A 20,208-nucleotide genomic window follows, 5' to 3' on the forward strand; every position below is an offset into this window, starting at 1 on the left:
TAATGTTAATGGCACACAGAATTATATACAAATCTCCAAATTAAAATAAAATATTCTTACAGGAAGTATTAGAAATTTCCACAGGCAAACTGGCTTGCAGATTTATATCTTATGCTCAAAGAAGCAATTCCCAGATGGCGGATATCCTTAAGCATAGTGTTGCTTCCATTTCCACAGTTGTGTTTGCTTTCCTTTCCCACATCTGTGTTAATATTAGGACCCAGCTGTTGACAGTTATGTTGATTTATCAGCATTAGATTCTAAAGGAAAATGTGCTATTATTTTCCTCATGGGTTTGCCAGCCTAAGCATATGGCCTTTTTCCTACCAAAATGTCATTTAGAAAAGATCAGATTACTTGGTATTAAAAGCTGCATGTAAAACAATATTAAATAGATTAGAAGTCCATTAATGCTATCAACATTATTTTGTAGCTCAGATGAGCTCTGTGATAGGTGATTATTTTTTCTCAAGACAGGGCAATAGAAACTGACAGAAGCACATATAACTGGAGGCATCCATATGTTTAATCCTTATGTTTGTATATGATATTCAATAAATACAGTTTATGAATATATTTTCTTACCTCTGCATTTTGACAGAGTTTATTCTAATCATTTTTTCTTTTACTCTGAATATGGCAAGCCAAGATTAAAAGATAAATAAAAACTGCATTTGTATCCATTCATAATATCAATTCATATTTTTTGTTGATTTTTTTTCCTAAGATATAACTCACATAAAACTTCTAATTGAGAATTTCAAGGTGCCACTTTTCCTGGTTCAAACGTGTGCAGTGATAATTCTCTATGCCATCCTATTAAGACACATTCCATGCCCCCTCCAACCTTGTCAACCTTACTTTGTAAAATATATATACCTCAATATATTTAGAATTTAAACTTTTTTTCTCTCTTAATATTTATCCACTGGTCCAAATGAGATTTTGAAATCTGCCTGATGGTGTTGCTCCTCTAGCTTTTAGTTTCATTTCTGGGAAGTGTTTGGAGGATTGAAATTTTCCACCATGAAGTCATATACCTTGAGCATGACCTTGCTATTTTTTTTTTCCCGTACACTAATGAGACCCTAGGTAGCTATTATTTAAGGAAGCTGTTTTTTTTTCTGCTTGACCAAATTAAATTGATCATAACCAACTATATATAACCTGTTATTTTATTTATTTTTGTTTGAGTATTTTCTAAAGGCTTGAACAATTCGGTTTTGTGCTGAGTGCCACAATTAAAAATATTATACTATATCCTTTCCAGACACCTGCTGAAGGCAATGACCTTGCATTTATTTTAGAAATGAAACTGGGTATAACATGATCACTTTTTCTGTAATAGCTATGGCATGACAAAATAGCAGTTTAAGGTCAAATTCTATAGGACTGTGTAAAAACAAATATAGATTTGAACACTAACACTGACCTTGACCTAATTTAGTATCAAATACTAATAAAAATAGCTTCTCAGGGAACTTTTTTTTTATTTTTTAGACTTTAAATATTATAGGAATGTTAACATAGTGAACAAATGAAAATTAGTCGTGACCATTTGTTTATGTGCTTGAATACCTAGAGATGTACAACTAAATGATAGTCAATTTACTAATATTTAATGCCTGAACATTACATGCTTGACACTGAAGTATGAAAAATATATGTTATTGTTCTCATTAATACTGAGTTTTGTGCCTTATACCATAGTTCAGGCTTGTTGCAAAGCACAATGAAACTTTATTGATTGATTGCACTGCTGCCACTGAGCTACAAACCCAGCCCACAGTGAAACATTAGTGTATTTAAATATGTCCTTTGGGGGCTGGGGATATAGCTCAGTTGGTAGAGTCCCTGCCTTGCATACACAAGGCCCTGGGTTCAACCCCCAGCACCACGAATAAACCCATCCTATTATCTTGTCTGTACCTGAGTAATGATTTTGGGAAGCCCAGAAAATTCTAAGACTGGTCAATGAGCTATTTTGAAATATAAGAATGGAAAAGTTTTGAAATGCTCTCGTTGCCTTTGGTCTTTCTTAATTTGTTGGAGGTACAGTAAGGGAAAGGGTATGCTTTGATGACACACACCAAAATTTTGTGAGTTATTCTTAAATGGGGAAACTTCTGCCACTTTTATTCTCTAGTCTAAAAGAGAAAATTGGAGCATATTGAGTGCAATCCATCTAATTAATGTATTTTGGAAAGTAAAAAGTAGTTCTGTCTTGCTATTTGTAATATGTACAAAAGTCAGTTGAAGCTGAATAACCATATCATATAAATAAAAATGCATGTTTATATACAGACCATGCATCCATTTCTTATCATATTTATGAGCACTTTTTCATTAGTCTAGTTACATCTTTATATTTGAGTAATAGTCCAAACTTTTTGCTTCTGATGTGAATGCTAGATTTTTTTACCCTTTTCTCAGAGAACCACAAGGAACTGCTGTTAGGCAACTTATCAGTTTATGTATATTGGATATGCATTTTGTCTTTGTTGCCTGAGAAAATATGTAATGAATAATATTTGTATTATTACAATGGTGTTTCCAAATTTAACTCTTTGAACTCTTTGAGTGCAAAAAAAATGAATCATTGATTATTATTCTGAAAAGGCATTTGCCTTCCTTCTAGAAGCAAATCAAGTAAGGAAATAAATACACAAAATTATATTTCAAAAAATTAGCCAGTGATACAGATTTCTTGATAAAGTATTCTTGAGGAAAAAGAATAAATAGAATAATAAACTTGAACTATTTTGTATTATTTCAATTTTATACAGCATTTAAATATATGCTTAGTTGTTTATAATTGTACTATGCACAAAAATGCAAAAGCATACACAAGGTTCTGGGTTCAATACTGAGGTATTTTTACACAGTGAAAATACCATGAATCTTCATAAGCGATCTTGGTTTCTTTTGTGGTTCAGGTGAAGGTATCTGACTTTCTGACCTCAAACATAATTCAAGGTAACTTTGGTAACATTATAGAAGAGCATAATACTGTTATTAAGATAGTTAAATGTGTTTTATAGTTTTCACTATCAACCACTCTCTTGGATGTATGTGATACAAAAATGGTTAGTTTTGGCCCCTGCTCTTAGGTACCTTTTGTTTTGCAAGTGAAGATAAATGGGTGGTATGATGCACTCAAGTGATAAATGGGAATACAAGGGCTGGGCCCATACAGATGAGAAGCTGCATCAAGTTGAGAAGGCCGAAGTGGAGGAATGAAGTCAGATCTCTGAGAAAGTCCCCAAATGGGCTGCATTTTGAAAGAGTAATATTAGTGGCTGGGCAAAGAGCAAGGGAACCAGAAAGCATATTAAGAGAAACCTGCCTATATGAAAGCATGGAGCACAGAGAATTGATTTGTTTGGGGAATTGGTAGTAGGTCGGGATGGTAAGAGAACAATCTTGGGTTTTAGTACAAAGACTGTGAAGTTAAAGAGTATTTCTGAAGAGAGAGGCCAGGGCATCACTATAGCCAGATTCTCATGGCTATAGTGAGAATATTCTCCGTATTAGAACTGACTTACTCTTAAGGCTATGAGAAAACTTTAAGTATGGGATTGTATGATTGGATCTGTTGTCAATTGCTCTAAAATCTGGACTGGAAGAGAGTTAAACTGGAGGCCATAAATTACTGTGATTTGTGATAAAAATATTGTAGGAATCTAGACAAGGAAATTTAATAAAATAAACCATTTGTTTCTTGGATGAAGAATTATATATATTTTTTTCTATTCAAGTACAAAGTAAAATAAACAGTTAAAGAGGCCTTGAATGATTCTAGAAATGAAAAAGCAGAACCAAAGTCCAAGGTACAAGAACAGATGGCTCAGGTTAGTGTCAACCACTGCTTACAAGACATGACAGGATGATAATATCTAGCCATGCTGCAGTGTTGACCACAGAAGCATAATTTCATTTGAGCAAAAGTGAAGAAGGACAAGGGCTGGCCTTGGAGTTATTAGGGGTGACGATCTGGGAAGAAATACACCAAAAGCAAGCATTGCTATTAAAGATGCCAAGTCATTTTTCCTAATGTAAACACCTGATAATACAAGTAACTGAAAGTAGGGCCTAATATGGCCTAAAATCAAGTATACTATAAAACTGCCTAGAGCTACAGACCAGGCAGGGAATGGAAACTTGGATGATAAAGAGAGTGGACAAAAAAAGGTTCTTTGCTGTTGTTGTTGTCTGTGCGTGTTTGACTGGTTGTTTTGTGGTAATTACGTACTTTCAAGTCTGCTACTCTGATGACTGTATGGTATTTGGGTGATAAAACGGAAGCACACGCTGTTTAGTTGTTCAATACTGTAATTTGCTCTCTTGCGAATTTGACATTTTCTGTTTTGTTTCTGCCAATGCCTTTATTCCTAGGATGGAACTGTATCTATCTATCTGATATTTCATCCTTTGGCAATGTTCAAGTGTGACTCCTCATTAATCTAGCATATTATTTCATCATAATAAAGAAAGGATAAAAAAAAACCTCTTTGAACCAGTTCCCATTTTAATCACATATTTTATTTCTAATGGTACACAAAGGCAAGCCAAAGGCATCCTGAAACCACAACCCTCTGTCTGCACACCCTGTTATGTACTCTGATCCTATATCCTTTCAATTGATAGGTCCTACCTCTGTCATTTGCTTTCAATTTAATGTCATTCAATCCTGCTTTATTCTCCCTCTAAAATGTTTATCTTGGGGTGTTCCTCATTCCGTCTTCATTCTGGGTTACCATGTGTTTACCCAGTTCCAACTTCCAGAGTGTCAGCCCTGGACCCTGAGGGGGTCATTCATGGAAACTTGGCTCTATTGCAGGAAGATATTTGGGTACTGACTTAATGTTAATATGTAGATACTTAAATAGTGGCCTTCCATAGACATTGTCATTGACATTTTTAAAAGAGAGATTCAATAAAGGTAAGTTCAAGCCTCTTTAAAGAATATTTGGGAGAGGTTTCTAAGTAGTGATTTTTGTCATAATTTTCTCTGGTTGGAGAATTGGGTATTCCTCTCTGAACCCTCTTCTTCAGTATGAGAGGATATGTCTCCCTGAGGTTTATTTCTGCTTCTTCCTCTGCTATTGACAGAACTGGCATCAGAATGTTGGTTGGTTGCATGCAAAGGATATCACTATCCCATTCCTCTTCTAGGCCATTCTGAGGTGGACCTGCATACACCGTCACACTCCAACACACACAAATAAATTTATTAACCTGTGTCAATAATACCTAAAGAAACATGGAAATGGAAGATTATTGAATCACTGGAGCAGATGTATCATTTTAGAACAAGCTTGGGAAAAATCTAACATGAGTCATAGAAATGATGCACAGGAGAAATCATTAAGTTTTGAATGTTTACTTCTTTTCCTGAGCAGTCCCTGCTGACTGAGAAATACATGCTGTTAATTATTAAGACACTCACTAGCTTTGCCAGTGAGCCATACTGCTGCTTCCTTCCACATAGGAGGAAGTCAAAACAAGACACATTTATGACCTGTACGGATGCATTCCAAAGGTTAATCTTTGGCACTTGTGGCAGACTTGGCATTCTGTCTGATTAAGATGTTACAGTTCATTCTTCTATGGGAATTAACATTAAGTAGTGTGTTCCCTTCATCAAACACTGATTTTTATTCCTCTTAGCCAAAGTGGTAAAAATGTGGGAGATGTTGGCATCAGGTAACATCAGAACTGGAAGCAACTAAGATTTTGTGGAAGGATTTAGGGATACTCCACTTTTGTGTCCATTTGATAATCTTTTCCATTTCTTCTCCATCCCTGAAAATAGATGCCTCATAAGTGGAGTATAATATTAGTTGGCTTCCTTTCATTTATTTTAACCATCAGAAGTGCAGTGAAAGGTTTCTTTTTTAAAAAATAAAATTACCATAATTTTCTTCTCTGTGCCATAAGAAAATAGTTAAAATGTCCTCATTAGCATGATTTCAAATGAAATGCTCTAACATTCAGTGGGTACCTGCTCTCATTAGTTTTTCTGGTTAGTAATACCATGGAACTGTATCTATCAAACTAACATTTGTCCATGTACTTTTGTTGTGATTTAAGAGAATCAAAAGGAACTCATCAGAAATAGGAATTATATATTATATATCTGCTGGTAGAACAAAAGGCAGAAGTTTTTTGTTTTTTTTTTTTAAAGGAGAAAGATAATGAAACAGATTTTGTTTCAATAATCTTCTTTCTGTGCTTCTGTTCGCTACAAATTTCCAAATCAGATTCCATATAGATTCAAGGATATTGCTGAGAGAAGATCATCTGAGCCTTTAAAAGAAATCTGTCTCTGCCTTTTTCTCATGTATGCATTCACACATGTTGCACACACACAGACTCAAATGTACACGGAGGATTGATTTATCAGAGACAACTGAGATTCTAGAGACTTAACCTTTCTAAGTATTAGTAAAAGAGTATTTGGATTGATTCTGTTGATCTAAGAAGTTGTGTTTTGCCTCTTTTAAGTACTACTTTAAGTATTTGAATTTTCTGTGAAGTTGTACAAGAGATCAAGGAGTCAATACATTATACAACTTACATTTGTATAAGGCTTATGAGGATTTAGAAATCAAAACAGAATATTCTATCAGAGGAATAATTTTGACATAGAAGCCTTACCTACTAGGAATACACTGACTACGCATCACAGGATAAGAGGTTTAGGTTTGGAGTTAGGTTTCTAAAAATAGCTGTAAGTGCTCAATACTTTCTGTCTTTTTACAGAGCCTTACACAGCAGAAGATTTCCTAGGCTTATCTTGTTAGATTGCATGATCAATACACCAAGTTCTAGCATTACTTGTAATTCAAGGTTTTGTTTGTATGCCAATTTACAGTCATGTCTTTAGAATTAAGTAAATTGCATTGTTTCTGATATGTATAATTAGTACTTACCTATAAATAGATGACTTTTAATATATTTTTCTAAAGTAATGCAATAATTTTAACTGATCATTTTTCAACCCGTGATTGTAATAAATTTTTCATAGGGGAATGGTTTTATATATAATTTAACTAACTAGAGATCTCAGGAGTATATGTGCTAGAAAATGGATGACTAGACAACAATATAGGACAGGACAGATCACAGTGAGCATTTTATTTTACTCTGACATATTATAATAATAGTTTGACTTTCACTGTCACTTTCAGGATGGAGACCATGATTGACCTTTCTTCTTAAATATCCATATATGAGCAATGAACAAGATAGCAATTATTAAGATGTAGCTTAAAAGGCCACATGTCACCAGGCACCATGGCATGCATGCCTGTATTCCCAGTGGTTTGGGATACTGAGGCAGGAGGATTGAGTGTTCAAAGCAGCCTCAGCAACTTAGCAAGACCATAAGGAACTTAGTGAGTCTGCCTCTAAGTAAAAATACAAAAAAGACTTGGGGATGTGACTCAGTGACTATGTGCCCCTGAGTTCAATCCCCAGTATAAATAGTAAATAGCCATATTTCTGCAATCATCAGGCCAGAAATCCAGTGAAGACATATTGCTAACTACTATGAGGCCATAGACAAGTTACTGAAACTGAACTTCATCACCATCTGCAATACAAAGATAATGAAGGCCATTTTAGCAACCACAGGTTACTGTGAAAAATCACCAAATCTAAAAAGATTCTCATGCAAGAGATCTGTATAAAGCATATTCAATGTTATTGTCATTGATGGTGTTATGACCATTATTATGATTATGCAAATATAATGGAAATAATACCTGCAAGCATGTAGTTTGTTTTTCAATTCATAGACAAACCAGGTAAGATCTTGGAAAAATGACTTGTTATTTTCCATGACTTTAAGATGCAACATTTCATACATATTAAATAAAATAAAATTGGGCATGTTTATATATGTAAGTGTATGTAGTTTTATTTATTTGCATAAATTTTTATATTTTGTATATTTTCATCTTTTAATCAGGAAATTCTGAAATTCGGTTTGCTCATGAAAAGGGTAGAATAATAATTTTCCCAGATCCTTTATAATTCCAACTTTCTCTGAATCCATTAGCAGTCTACCCTATAAAAATGATTATTGGGTCAATATTTTGAAAGTGATGCACTGCTGTTTCTCATCTCTGCTGGTGAGAGCACCAGACAAGTAGCAAATTCAGGAAAACAATGAAAGGTCACAGAACTTGGAACTAAACCATCAAAATGACATGAATAGATTAAAAGTTAAGGGAAAATTATGACATGACAAAGGTAAAATTTCAGAATCTGAAATAGGTCAGAGAGTGCTATTTGTGATAACAGAGAAGCTCTTTATAACTCAGCAAAAAAGTTAAATAAGCTTCTTATAATCATATATATTCATTTTTACTTGTGGCTTAAATTTTCTGTATTTTAGTTATGCCTATTTCAGAACATCAGAAGTTAATAGCATTTTCTTGATTTGTACATTTATAAAAAGGTCAAAATTTTACCTGGTAGCAGAAAGCACTATAAATATATTTGCTAAATTCAAACACACACATGCACATGCACCATTAATAAATTTAGTGCTTAATATACAGAACTATTTTTGGTAGAAAACAGAAAGCTTATTATTCATGAGTCCTGTTACTTACAGAGTTTTAGATTATCTCTAATTTAAGCCTCATAAAAAGCTAAAATTTTTTCAACATTTTACCATCTTTCATATAAATTGACTTACCCATTAAATTATTTAGACAGAAAATCTAATGACTTATTAATAACATGTTACCATGTAAAAGACAAAAGTGCATATTTAACAATTTTGATCTAATAACAAATAATGAACATCAAAGGATTATACTTAGATGGAAAAAAAACATTCTTAACTTTTCTGTTTCTTTTATGAATCAGGGGCTTCTGCTTATTAAGAACAGAAATTTGAACCTAGAAAAAGAATTATGGTTCTTTGTGTTCACTGTAATTTCACTTTGGTTTCCATAGATTTTTTTCTGAATGATGTTATTATTATTTTTTAATTTGTTCTCTTTAGTTATACATGACAGTAGATTATATTTTGACATTTATACAAACATGGTGACACAACCAGTATATGCAAACCTCAAATCAGCAGAGTAAAACAATGAAAAAGGTAGAGTAAAAATTTTCCCAGATCCTTTACAATTCAAACTTTCTCAGAATCCATTATAAGTCTACCCTACAAAAATGATTATTGGATCAATTTTTTAAAAGTGATGCACTGCTGTTTCTCATCTCTGCTGGTGAGAGCCCCAGACAAGTAGCAAATTCAGGAAAACAATGAAAGGTCATTGTTTTAGAATACCATTGAAAGAGATGATCCACTAATTTGAGGATCATCAGTATAAACCTTCTTGGCTCTACCCCATAAAATTAATGAAAGGTACATATTAAATAACAACACACAGGAAATATGACATCCTTGCTCATTTTCCTTGATCCAGATGTTGAATGAAAGCACACAGAATCAATTAATGTTTCATATTGAACCTGCCTTCTTTTTCTACGGGTACTTTCCATATTTAGGAGTATAGATCCTCAGCAAGGATCCTTCCAGAGAAACTTTTGCATTAGGTTACCAGTAGTATGCTCCATTCCAGGCTTTGGGGCAGGTGGAGAGGAAGAAAACCCAGTGAGGATTCTTGACCAACATTGAAATGTAAGAATGAAGGACAAGTGTATGGCCAAACTGTCTTGATTGGATTCAAACTTACGCTGGGATTTTCTCTAAGAGTACTATGATGAAAATCTTGGATAACTTTTCTCTAAATTTTCTTAAGAAATAGCAGTAGTTTGCTTTGACTTGTTAACATAAAACATAATTTGAGGAATTTCTGTGATATGGTCATATTATGAAAAGGCTTCAAAATTCTGCATTACAGTTATCTTGACTTTTATTCATATAAATGGTTATGAAATAAATGGCTATGATGATTGGAACAGAGAAAGTTTATTATGTGGATAAGATGAACTTGTGATTGAATTCCAGCTTTGGTACCTACAAATGTATGACCTTAAGGAAATGTCTTAATTTTTCTAAACTTTGCATTACCAACATGTAATAACAATACTGGGTTAGGTTTCCAGACTGTTTGGAATAGCAAGGACATGATATAATAATGCCTGTGTAGGAATATGCTTATTTCTTCTGCTGTATCTTTTTGTATACATATATTATGTGTATGTATGTATGTGTGTGTATATGATATTAGTAATATTTATATGTATAAATACATTTAAATATAATTGCTTATATTTGCATATATTTGTTATACAAAGAGAGGCCCCATGAAAATATTTTTATTTTCTTGGAAAGCTCTTTATAAATGAAAAATCACACTTAAAATGCTGAAATAATGCCTGATTTTAGGACCATTTTATAAGTAGTACTAATGGTCTTAATATAAAAAGTTTGGGTTAATGGACAAGACAAGTTTAAAAATGATGGCTCAGAACAGTGGTACATACTTATAATCCCAGAGGCTCAGGAAGCTGAGGCAGGAGAATCGCAAGTTCAAAGTCACCCTCAGCAGCTTAAGTTCTGAGCAACTTAGTGAGATCCTGTCTCAAAATAAAAAGAAAAAAGAAATGAGCTGCAGATGTGGCTTACTGGATAAGTACCTCCCCCCACCCTCCACTTCAATCGCTAGTACCAAAAAAAAAAAAAAATATATATATATATATATATATATATATATATATATATATATATATGTATGTGTGTGTTATATATGTGTGTGTTTGTTTAGTTTTTATTTTAAGATAATGTACAACATTAAAGTAAGTATGAGAAAAAATATGCATGACATTATGCATCATTAAATTTTAATTTATAATTCTAGTTATTGTGAATGTTGCATTTTATCATAATTATTGAAGCCAGAAAAAGTACACTTAGATCTTGAGGGTTAATTGACCCAGGAAAAGAGAAGAACAAACTCTTAAAATAATTAGAAATCAATCTTTATGGAAATAATAATCTAGTGGTGCAATAACTACATATTACTGTTTAAAGTCATTTTAATGTTCCTATAATACCAAGGGTGGATGGCAAATGCTTGTATGCATATCATAGCACTAAATATGAGAAACATAAGTAAATTTCTCCAACCAAAAGTATATATGAGTATATAACTGAGTTTTGAAAGAGGTACTATTGCTAAGAATCATGGCATTTCAGTAATTTGAGATATTTTTCTCAAAAAATCAAATATGAATTGAAGAACTAAGAAACTTCTATCATGTGAATTGAAGAGAAATAACTCACTACCTCCTAATATACTTAAAAATACAGTGCTAATGTTTTATATTAAGTTCAACAGGTCATGAAATCCAAAAAAACATATTATTTGATAGGCTGCTTTACAATCTTCTACTGGGGTTGTAGCTCAGTAGTAGAGCATTTGCCTAGCACATGTGAGGCACTGCGTTCCATCCTCACCATCACATAAATATAAATAAATAAATAATAAATAAAGGTATTGTGTGCATTTGCAACTAAAATTTTTTTTAAAATATAAGGTGTGTGTGTATATATACATGTGATATAAATGATACAGTTTTACTCACTAATGTGTGTGCATGTATATGTGTGAATGTATATTTATACATATATATATAAAACACATTAAATTATTGCATATTTTTCTTTTCTTTAGTTTTAAGACACTGGAAGTTGAACCATATCCAGCAGATTGTATTTGACTTTTACCTGCTTTACTATAGGGTCTTGTTGAAGTTTCATTGCACTATGTGAAGAATTGGAGGGGGTTAGAATTGAAAAGGGCTCCTTGTTTTATATTATTTTAAAATAAATGATAATGTCACTAATTTAAAGCAAATGTTATTAGCACAGACATGGTCAAATAGATCAATGAAGCATACATATTTAATTCAGAAATAAGTACCAATGTATACAGAGACACTAGAGAATAAAGGATTTTTAAATTTACTTTTTAACTGTTACATAAAATCATAATAATTATATATATAAAGGCTGGCACCATTTCATGTTTTGACACATGTATATTTTGTGCAAGGTTTAAATTGGGTTAAAATATTTATTCCTCAATACTTTATCATTTGTGGTGAAAGATTTCAAAATCTTCTCTTTGAATTATAGAGTACATTATTATTATCTATGGTCACCCTACTGTGCCATGGATCACCAGGACCTCTTACTCCCATCTAACTCTAACTTAGTACTCTGCCACCTCCCCAATCTCCCCAGTCTCACATTCAACTTCTATGATATCAACGTTTTTCAGATTCCACATAGGAGTGAGATCATGCTGCACTTGACTTTCTGTGTCTGGCTTATTTCACTTAACATACTAATCTCCAGTTCCAACAATTGTCACAAACGAGAGGACTCAGACTTTTTTTATGGATGAATAGTATCCAGTTATATATAGGTTCAACATTTTCTTTATCCATTCATTAGTTAAGGACACTTGGGTTCTTTTCATTTCTTGGCTACTGTGAATAATGAACACAGGAATACAGATGACTCTCAGACATACTTATTTCATTTCCTTTAGATACACAGTCAGTAGTGAGATTGATAGATCATATGTCAGTTCTATTTTAATATTTCGAGGAAACTTGCTATTTCTCATAATGAATTTACTAATTTACATTCCCATTCATAGTGTGCAAGTGTTTTCTTCTGTTCACATTTTTTCCGGAATTAAAGATTACAATCTTTCAGTCTTTTTGATAATAGCCATTCTTAATGAAGAAAAGTGATATCTTATTGTGATTTTTATTTACATTTCCCTGATGGTAAATTATATTGAGCATTTATTCAGGCTCCTGCCAACCACTTTTATGTCTTTTTTTGAAAAATGTGTATTTAATTTTTTTGCCCAGTTTTTAACATGGATATTTATTTATTTATGCTATCAAGTATGTAGTCTTCCTTATATGTTTTGGATATCAACCATTTGTTAGATACATATTTTGCAAATATTTCTCTTTTTCTCCCTTTCTCTATTTTTTCTTTTGCTGTGCAGATGATTTTCAGTTTGATGTAATCTCATTTAAAAATTTTTGTTTTTGTTTGTATATACTCTTGAGGTCTTATCCAAAAAATCCTTGCCCATATCTGTGTGTTGAAATATTTTGCCTATATTGTCTTCTATAAGGAGATACTTTTTATGTCTATGATAATGAGAAGTTCATTAAAGGTTGTGCATCAGCACAAGGTATAATCCTTTTATAATGAAAGAAAATATGTTATTTTTCCATATATAAGAAAAAATAAATGTAAAAATAAACAATCTCAAAAATTAAGGCACATGAATGATCTAAGATTAGGGAGATCATTTTAACCAGTATAGAAACCCAGCAGTGCTTGAGGAAATTACAGACTTACTTTTCCAACATTAAGTAATCAAAATGTCTGCTTTGTAAATGATAGCAAAAGATTTAGCAGGCAAATGATAAATTAAGAATAAGCATTTATGTCACTTGTGATCTAAAGGGTTGATATTAGATCTTCAAAGAGCCATAATTCAATGAAGAAAAATAAGAATTTCATTATAGATGAGAAAATCTAGCTAGAAATTATATGAATAACTTTTCAGATTATCTAGTCAGGGAACTGAAAATAAAATAACAAAGAATGACTAGTTTTTACTGTAGGAGGGTTTACAGTTTATTTTCACAAACTGATTTTAGAAAAGTTTTAGCCTTTCTAATCAGTTTGGCAAATATATTATAAAATTAAATGGAAAACTTTTCTCTTTAAACCAACAAACACATTTCTCAAAAATCTGATTTTTAAAATAAAACTGAATATATGGATACTTTTCACTATAGTTTAACATAGCAAAACTGGACATCATTGGAAAGTTAGTTATGGTATGATCAGAAGCAAACTATTCACACTTGTATGAATAGCAGATTAATTTGAAGGAATTTTTGTAATAAAAGCAATATGCAAATATTATTTCCCCCAATTTCTAATATATAGTTATGATCATATTATATATTATATTATAAGATTTTGTAGAATATATTCCTTTCTTCATTGAATACTCCATTTCTTGTTCATGGAACATTTCAAATTTTGGGACACTTGCTTATTTTCTTGAGAACACTTGTATATTTTCACATATTTAGGATTCATTCAAAAAATACTATCCATTTTTGTAGAATAAACCAGTATGTGTTTAAATGTGTCTACGTATGTGCATGTATATGTGTGTGTGTGACTGTGTGTGTTTGATTAAATGAGCATTGTGAATGTTACAGATAAATCCATGTCTTATTTTTGGGCAATTGTAGGTGGAATGAAAGCAGAAGATAAGGTTAAAACATAATGAAAAAATTGCCCATGTACTATACTAGACCCACTTGAGTTATGCACTTGTATATGCATATTCACACCTAAGGAGAAAAGTTTAAAAAATTGTAATTGCTTATGTGAAAGTTTCTAGCTACTATATACCATTATTACTTTGGGAAATTTACTTAAATTTTTCTGACATCCCTCCGCACCCTTCCTCTTCTGAAAACCAAGGAATAAATAATAAAAATACAATTAAAGCTCCATTTCCACTGGACCCCCATTAGGCTTTTAAACTATGTAGATTTTATCTGTGTATCATATCTAAGATGTCAAGATGCCCTAGCAATATGGCTCCTTTATCCCCTTGTGTGAAATAAGTCACCTTACATTAGATTTAACATCATTGTCAAAATCTATTTATTCTCCCTTTCACTCAGCAACAATAAAAGTGTTGAATGCTTCCACCGGATTATGTAATGTGATCAGTGAGATGTGGTCCTTGCCCTGATCTATGAGTAGGTGCAGGCACAGAAGGTCATCATGTAGAGGATGGCAGTTGCTGTTTACAGGTGAAGGCTTGAGCTCTGTGGGAGCACAAAAGAGTTTTTAGTCACTAAGAAGTGAATCAAGTTTCATTTATTTTATTTTTTTTTTTTTTAAAGATAGAGTGAGAGAGGGAGGGAGAGAGAGAGAGAGAGAACTTTTAATATTTATTTTTTAGTTTTCGGCGGACACAACATCTTTGTCTGTATGTGGTGCTGAGGATCGAACCCGGGCCGCACGCATGCCAGGCGAGCGCGCTACCACTTGAGCCACATCCCCAGCCCTCATTTATATTTTGTTATAGGGTGTAATTCCTTTGTTCATTTAGTAATATGGTTTGTAATGAATTCAATTTTAGAATATTGGTCTGAGTTGAATTTCATGAATTTAAATATGTCATTTAAAATAACAGGAACACTCGAGATTTTTGTAGAATACATTTCTTTGTTGAATACTCCATTTCTTGTTCATGGAGCATTTCAAATTTTGGGAACCTTGTGTATTTTCTTGAGAATACTTGTGTATTTTCATGTATGAAAAAGTTTTAGGATTCATTCTCCCAAATAAAAATCTCTGCATGGGTTCATTATTCTATCTATATAGTATCTTATAACAGATATATTTCTAGCCTTAAAAATATTTTTGTATACTTTTATGTGTATGTTTTTTTTGTATGTATGTGGGGTTAATTTAATATAACAGCTTGACTTTATTTTGTAAGAAAGTCACCATGAATGTCACTTTAAGAACCTTAACTCTTTCAACTAATGGGGCAGTTTATTTGCTGCTAGTCTCACGTGTTCCACAGTTTATGAGTTTGGACTTTTACGCCTTATTATATTTAATTTTTTTAAAATCCATAAATTTGATTTTTTTTAAAAAAACTCATTCAAAACAATGAGGCAAAATATTCTTTTTTTTAAAAAAATATTTTTTTGGTTGTCAATGGACCTTTATTTTATTTATTTATATGCAGTACTGAGAATTGAAACCAGTGCTTCATACATGCTAGGCAAGTGCTCTGCCACTGGGCCACAACCCCAGCCTAACATCTATATTTTTCAAAATATTTTAAAAATAACTTTAAATTTTTATGGTGATGTAAGAGTTAATTTGACAAAGGCAGGGATGACTTCTGGGTGTGTGACCAGTTGTCTAGGGCCTCAGTCTCAGAAGGACCCTCTACTTTGATTAATGTTGTTGCTGCCATCTTTCTTGATAATGTTAAATTCTTTGATAATTTTGAGACATCAGAAATTACAACTAATAACTAATCTTGGGAATCAGCTTCCCCTCTGCAAGAATGTTTGCCAAGATGATTTTTACCTTTTAAATTTTATTTTGTTTCATAAAAATTCAACAAGATCATTCATTTTCAACCTAACATTTGAATTCTTATATATACTGCTTTGAGATTGAACATCAAAGAAGTTTCCATTTATAAGAACTACATTTCAAAAATGTTTGTTTTTTATTTAAAAAGATAAAAGGATTAAATACACCACACATATATCACTTTAGACTTTTAAAATATGAAAAGCATAGTTTTGATGAAAATTCCTACAATTGGGCCTATATGCTTCATGCCCACCTGCTGCATTTTTCAACTTCCAAGTACATTACTAAAGAATGATCAGGTTTTCTCAAGTCCATCATCATTCTTGGTATTGTTATAAGATACTTAGATCATTATCCCCCAAAGAATTTTAGTTTTAAAAACAGTAAAGTAAAAACTCATTAGATGTACATGTATTAAGAGTGGACTAATTCTGTTTCATTGTATTAAGCAACATTTGAAAAACATCAAGTCACTTGATTGGCAGTGAAGAGTGTTTCTGTGAATGTTCGATTATAAAGATTTCCCCCTGTACTTGCTCTTGTGTAATGCCTCTGTGTACAGGTCCCACTCACTTTTCGTTTTACTATTCTAATGGCTTCTTCTGTTTCCTTTTTTTTTCCGCATGTTCCAGAATGATTCTTGGGGAAAACAGTATTCATATGCACTCTTCAAAGCTATGAGCCACATGCTATGCATTGGGTATGGAGCCCAAGCCCCAGTCAGCATGTCAGACCTCTGGATCACCATGCTGAGCATGATTGTAGGGGCCACCTGTTACGCCATGTTTGTTGGTCATGCCACGGCATTAATCCAGTCTTTGGATTCTTCAAGGAGGCAGTATCAAGAGAAGGTATTTTGTTTTATCTCTTATAACTTTATCAACTAGTTAGTAAGTTGAATTAATTGTGTTCACACTAACAAATCTATTTCTGGCTATCAAAAATATAATGAGCTAAAATGGTTAAAGTAAGAAAGCACAGTGTTTTGATATTTTGAGGATTCTTCAAGACAATCCCACAGCTTTCATTTATTTTTAGTTTCTATCTTGAATAATAAATTTTTAAAAATCTTATTTTGAATCCACAGAAAAACATGTTTCAAAATGCATGAAGCTGATATATAGTCTTATCATGCTTCGTGTTCTATCATAGTTCAAAAATTTTATATGAAAGGATATCCAGGGAATAGAGGAAGGAAATAGAAGGGGAAGGAGGCAGGACAGGTAAAGGGAGGAACTACAGAATGAAATTGACCAAATTATGCTATGTATATATGTACAAATGAATATAACACAGTGAATTCCAGCATTATGTGAATGTATAAAGTACCATGAAAAATTTTTTTAAATAAATAAATAGAAGGAAGACCAGTGGAGTAGAGGAAAAGGAACAAGGGGAAGGAGGAGGGGAGGAAAGAGAAAAACACTGGGGATTGAAAGGGAGCTAATTATATTCCATGCATGTATGGTTATGTCAACAAAAACCCCAATATTATGTACAACTATAAAATATAAAAATTTTTGAAAAGTTATATATATATATATATATATATACACACACACACACACACACACACACACAATATTATACTATATACCTTTCTGTAGTATAGGTTAGAAAAATGCTAACTGACTAAATGGGGACAGGCAGTCATTGCGCATGCCCCTTTGTATTTCTCTCCATGCTGTAACCATAATTAATGTTACAATTCATACACTCATTTGAACATATGTTGCCCTTTAGCTAGATAATTCACCACACCCTTCAGTTTTAAAAATGCATGTAAACAGCTGCTGTTGTGCATTCTTATGCACAACGCGTTAATTAAAATGATTGTTGCTCTAAACTTTTCTCAAAAGGGAGAAAAAAAGTAATTTTATGCAATGATTTAGTCACTGCATTTTTAATATGCTTAATTACTTTGGCTGGGACTAAACACTGGTTAGTAGAACACTACTAATACCCTTAACCAAATATTAGTAACTTTCTGACAAGAAAATGAGAATATTTTACACTTGAAGGAAGAACATAAAACACAGGGACTCCATTGCACATGATAGTGTATATGGCATTTGAGCTGCCAAAAGTCATTTCTGAAAGTGATGGTTAAAATTGCTCTAGAATACTTTTAGTGAATGATAATAGCTTAATTTTCAAGACAGCATTTCAGTTGCTGTTTTATTTACAGAAGTGCTTGATACTATAATCACACAACAGGAGAAAGGAAACCTAGACATTTTATTTCCCCTGAATGTAATTACACTGCCACCATCTATTACAGTGAAGAAGTTGATTCTTCATTACTGAGGCAATGAAAAGATTAACCACCAAAATTGTTTTTAGGTTCATTTTTAAATAAAGACTCCAGTTAAACTGTATAGAACAAAGAGCATAGGATGGGACAAGACTTTATACAATGGTGAATTTGAACTAAGGTAATATATTCAAATGAGTTTGGGGTAATTTATAGTGATTTAAGGTAAGGCTACAACATCATATATCTGATGTTTCTCTTACATCTTTGCCTTTTCCATTTTAGTTGCTTTAAATTAAAGTCCTCTTTTCCCATCTAGTTTGTTTGCATCATTGCTTCCTGTTTTCTTAAAAACAAACAAATCTTAATTTTCCAGAACTGTGTTGCTTAGCACTGTTTTGCACATTAAATATGTTGCCATTGTTTTTATGATTTTAGGCTCATGTAAATCAGATATAACCTAGGAATCCTAATTCTTTAATAATGTAGACATTTATTACAAAGATGTTGTGATCTTTGCTGTATTTCAAGTCATCAAATTATGGATCTTACCTGTGTTTGGTAAAAGGGAGGATACTTGTTAACACTGTTTTTTTTTTTTCCTGACATTCAGACTAATTTAATCAGGAGCAGCTGGTTCAAAGAAAATATTTGTAAATATATTTGTGTCCAAATATCCCTCAATAAGTTCAGCTATAGAATATTGTACTCATTTTCTAGTCAGAATTATACTAGACAACAAAGTTCTTCAGTACTTTCTGTTAATATTTAAATTGTATTATTATGATCTTATATGTCTATTTTTCGATTAATCTTATAGGATGACTCTGCTTAACATATGATTGATTTGAACTTTCTGTGATTTGGCCACTTTGAGTCTTTGCTAAATTATTATTTTTTAATTTAAGCAAAAATTTCATCATTAACTGTTTGAAGTGTACAACATGGTGGCATTTGGTCCATTCACAGTATGGTACAACTTGCATGTCTATCTAGTTCCACCTCATATTCAGCACCCCAAGAGGAGCACATTAAATAGTCAGTCCCCATGGCCTCCTCTCCCCAGCCATAGGCAAACACTGATCAGCTTTTTGTCTCTATGTTTCTGGTTCTGAATGTCTTAAAAATGTAATCTTACACTATGTGACCTCTCTAGTGTTTTCAAGGATGGTCCACCTTGTAAAATGTATTCATGTTTCATTCCTTTCTATGGAAGATTTATACTCAATTGTATGGATATAATAATCATGTATATTCATTCATTAGTTGATGGACATTGGGAATATTTGGAACTTTCTCTATTATGAATAGAGAATTGCCACTACTGACAATTCTGTGGAAGTATTTATTTGAGTATGTGTTTCGCTTTTGGTGTATATCTAAAAGTAGAATTACTGAGCTTTAAAAATAATTCTACATTTAACCTTTTGAAGAATTGTTTAAATATTCTCATTGTATTTGTCTTTAGGTATATTGGAATCTGCCACAAAAGACTTTAAAATTCATGTTGACAATATTTTTACTTTCATAAACCTGATAATAACATATTTTTATGTAAAGGAAGTAAACTTTAGCTAATATATGTTATATGTTCTTCCTTCAAATATTTTTTACTTGCCATTCAGAGTACATTCAATCCAGTCAATTTTGCTCCAGAATTCACTCCAGTTTCTCTTACATTTTTGCCTTTTCCATTTCAGTTGCTTTTTAAATTATATATATATATATATATATATATATATATATATATATATATATATATATATATATG

General features: G+C 32.2%; 1 protein-coding gene across 1 annotated transcript in view; it reads left to right on the forward strand.

The window, feature by feature from the left end:
• The window catches only part of Hcn1 (hyperpolarization activated cyclic nucleotide gated potassium channel 1), a 367,370-nt gene that overhangs the window by 232,408 nt on the left and 114,754 nt on the right, over window positions 1-20,208 (forward strand). Inside the window, exon 4 of the mRNA XM_015497383.2 lies at window positions 16,816-17,034. Within this exon, the coding sequence (XP_015352869.1) occupies window positions 16,816-17,034 (219 nt within the window). The remainder of the gene's footprint in view (window positions 1-16,815; window positions 17,035-20,208) is intronic.

This window comes from Marmota marmota, unplaced genomic scaffold (genome assembly GCF_001458135.2).
Source record: "Marmota marmota marmota unplaced genomic scaffold, marMar, whole genome shotgun sequence".
NCBI classification, from domain to species: Eukaryota; Metazoa; Chordata; class Mammalia; order Rodentia; family Sciuridae; genus Marmota; species Marmota marmota.